The 3,711-nt window shown below is 47.6% G+C and overlaps 1 protein-coding gene across 1 annotated transcript in view; it reads left to right on the top strand.

Annotated features, from left to right (window-relative positions):
* snx18a (sorting nexin 18a) overlaps positions 1 to 1,908 on the top strand; it is a 7,627-nt gene extending 5,719 nt beyond the window's left edge. The window contains exon 2 of the mRNA XM_068703907.1: positions 1,654 to 1,908. Within this exon, the coding sequence (XP_068560008.1) occupies positions 1,654 to 1,907 (254 nt within the window). The 3' untranslated portion in view covers position 1,908. The remainder of the gene's footprint in view (positions 1 to 1,653) is intronic.
* Positions 1,909 to 3,711: the final 1,803 nt, after the last annotated feature.

The following is a 3,711-nucleotide window of genomic DNA, read 5'->3' as shown; positions in this document are numbered from 1 at the left end:
CAATACAGGAAGCTCTGCCGAACGCTCACAGACGAAATTCATTCGGCGCCGAATGACGTCAGCGGCGCTTTGAACAACGTCAGTGTCAACAATCCGTAACACCACACCTGCACACGGGGACAAGGACAGTTCAGACTCTCAGTATGAGGAGTGATGTCACTGAAACCTCCTCACGGTACATTTAAAGTGAGCGAATAACAGCCAAATGAGTGTGAAGTTGTCGTTGAAGTTTTAGAATCAAACTCCTCTCTGAAGAGTTCTTCTTAGCCGTGTTCAGATTACATCAGTTGACTTTAGACACAATAAGACATGAAGAGTTTTCATGTTGGGGTGAAGTGTCCCTTTAAGCTTCATAGAGTCTCTGACTTGTTTTAAACTGTGTGCTCTTGGTGACCTCGTCCACGCTGTCGTGGTAAACAAGAGCTGTATGTTCCAGGCAAAGAGTCGAGTAGCAGACAGAGAGATAAAGAAACAACATGTTCTTATACAGCAGTGAAAAAGTGTAAGATCACACTCTTATTTCCTTCCTAGTGATCTGTGAATATCTCTGTCTCTCTCTCTCTGTCTCTCTCATGTCTCTGTCTCTCTCTCTGTCTCTGTCTCTCTCTCTGTCTCTCTCATGTCTCTCTGTCTGTCTGTCTCTCTGTCTCTCTGTCTGTCTGTCTCTCTCTGTCTGTCACTCTCTGTCTGTCTCTGTCTGTCTCTCTGTCTCTGTCTCTCTCATGTCTGTCTGTCTCTGTCTCTCTCTCTGTCTCTCTCTCTGTCTCTCTCTGTCTCTCTCTGTCTGTCTGTCTTTGTCTCTCTCTCTCTGTCTCTCTCTCATGTCTCTCTGTCTCTGTCTCTCTCATGTGTCTCTGTCTCTCTCATGTCTCTGTCTCTCTCTCTGTCTCTCTCATGTCTCTGTCTCTCTGTCTGTCTCTCTCATGTCTCTCTGTCTGTCTGTCTCTGTCTCTCTCATGTCTCTCTGTCTGTCTGCCTCTGTCTGTCTGTCTCTGTCTCTCTCTCTGTCTCTCTCTCTATACAATAAATAGCAGTGTAAAACCTGTACGATCAGACTCTGATCTGAATATCTCTACTGTGACGTCATCATTCAAGAAGAGCTGACTCTTAAGAATTAGACTCGCTCACGTTTAGTTGGCAGTTGCTCATATTCATATTACGACCTTGAAATTGCCAACAGTACCAACGGTAGACGGTATCAAACCGACAGCAAAAATCCCCTTAAATGGTTCTTCAGAAAACATGACATAATGCGCTGGATGTTTTTAGCAGTAGGCCCCCTCACATTCCCTGACTGCAGACGTGGCTCCGGTTCTCAGCGAGTTTTGGAACAAACTGTTTCATCAAACTATTTTCAGCCGCTTCCCTGAAGTTATACATCCACCGTGGAGCCGTGCTCTCGCATCCTAATGGCAAATTATCTTGAGATGATTCATTTACTTTCCTGACGGCCTGTTTGATTAGTTAAATGTTTTCTTTTGAATGTGGCCTACTTGCGGGCTGATTTCCCACTCTGGTAAAAAAAAATAGTATCTGATTGAACGTTGATAAATAAATGGCGTGGGTGTCTTTCCGTTAACGGAACACGCACTCTCATGAAGCGACAAAATAAATCCTGATTATAGTTTTCGCCTCTCTCGTCTCAAAACACAGGAGCCCTGACGAAGGTGAAGGAGAGCCAGAAGCACGTGGAGGAGGGGAAGATGGACCGGGCGCAGGCGGACGGCATCGACGAGCGCTGCAACATCATCTCCTGCGCCACGCTGGCCGAGATCCAGCACTTCCACCGGATCCGCGTGCGCGACTTCAAGGCGCAGATGCAGCACTACCTGCAGCAGCAGATCACCTTCTTCCAGAAGATCACCGGCAAGCTGGAGGAGGCCCTGCAGAAATACGACGCCGCGTAACGTGGAGGGGTGGAGGGGTGGGTGGGGGGGGGGGGAGCGCTTCTTTAACCCTCCTCAGACCTTTCGGCGATCGATCGACGGTTTGGCCGTGCGCCTCCACACCTCTGGCGGCCAGTGGGGTTCTTGGCAAACGACCGGCAGGACTGGTGAACGCCGTTCAAACCGGGCCGCAGGGAGAGAGAGACGTTCAAGGGGGATGACGCTCCGGTAATATTGACGTTTCAACCCAAATCCAGTTTGTTTGTTAGAGAAGACGTGTAATTTAATGAAGTCAGGCCAACTTGTGACACAAACAACAGATGTAATGAGAATCGATGGTGATGACGGTGCGCCGCTTGGTCCGGCGATGGGTTTGGGGTATTGAATCCAGTCACCGTTAAGAGCCTTGTATCTAAAAGCCTTACACTGGTTGTTTTTTTTTTAGTAGCGCTTGCTCCAGTGGGCCGCCTTCCTGGTGTCTCTCTCCATGGACAAACAGGGACAAAATGTTTACACTCCTCCACCCCTGCGGCGCCGCCACCGTCACCACCGTCTCTCGCTGTGCCTTCTGATTACGTCACTCCGTTTTTTACTAGTTACTAAAAAGCTTTATATACTGTAAATGTAGAAATATATTCTATTTGTTTTTACAAAGCTACACATTTTTGCAGGCTTAGAAGAAATAAAACATTTTAAAAAAGACCACTGTGCTTTGTACAGTGGCCCCAAGTGGCCCCAGGATTGATTTTTAACTCTCAAAGTGTGACTACATCAGGATCACAGAGAGGACTACCTGCTTTGACAATAGGAGCCACGTCGCCTTACGTGGTGCGCAGCCAGCACCGGTGCTTATTAAAAGGGACGGGTACCAGTGGACGCTCGCGGTGCCGGATACCTGAATTTGTTGTTTTTCAGGTTTAGGGTTTTTTGGGGGGTCGTGTTTCAGAGACAGGCTGTTTTATAACAATGCAGTCTTTTTTTTTTTTTTTTTTTTTTTAATTGCACACTTCTAGACAAGCAACCCTTTTTACGATGTTGGTTGCGTCGTGAAAAGATGAATATAGAAGCAGAGAAAATAAATTCCTCCTTCACAGAAAGCTGTTGGCTCGGTCCCGTGTGTGTGTGTGTGTGTTTTCTTCATGAGGCCGAATCCAGCGTAGAACTGGGGGAAATGATCATAAAAACCTCTACCTGCTGACAGCTTTGTTTGCCTTTTTTAACGGTCCTTCAAGGTTCCTCAGACACTCGCACTACGGAGTTTATGAACTGAGCGGCTCTGCGGGTTTCCCCGGCGGCGTCCTCTGGAGGACCCCGGGGTGTGCCGTGTGCTGCCGTGTGCCGCGTCAGTTATTTCATGCTAAGCTCACGCTCTGTCTGCAGATCTGCTGACAGAGCGTGTTAACCCCCCCCCCCCCCGGGCCAGCCATCTGGTCGCTGTTAGAAGTGCCGGAGCGCATGACGGAGAACACGTAGTCGACAGGAAAAAAGTCCCCAAAAAAAAAAGAACTTTTTTTTCATTAGCCGTCATCTCCACCACCTCTAACCGAGATAACCAAGACGCAGACCAGTGCTTACTGGAGATAACGTGTGTCTACAACTGCATAGTCTCCTTCTGAGGTATCTAATTGATGGCACATTTAAAGACTTAGTAATGAAATGGAGTATGATACTACTTACTAGTAGTTACTAGTTTACTTGCAGTAGTACTGTGATCAAACCCCCATGTTTGGTGCCAAATGGAAAGTCGTGGAATCACCTAAAGTCATTGGGATGCATCATCTGAGAACCACGAATAACGGCACAAACTTTCGGGAAGGTGTAGAGA

The sequence above is a fragment of the Cebidichthys violaceus genome, unplaced genomic scaffold (genome assembly GCF_023349555.1).
Source record: "Cebidichthys violaceus isolate CVI_PGR_0920_01 unplaced genomic scaffold, fCebVio1.0.p SCAF_9, whole genome shotgun sequence".
NCBI classification, from domain to species: Eukaryota; Metazoa; Chordata; class Actinopteri; order Perciformes; family Stichaeidae; genus Cebidichthys; species Cebidichthys violaceus.
This window is presented reverse-complemented; position numbering and strand designations above follow the sequence as displayed.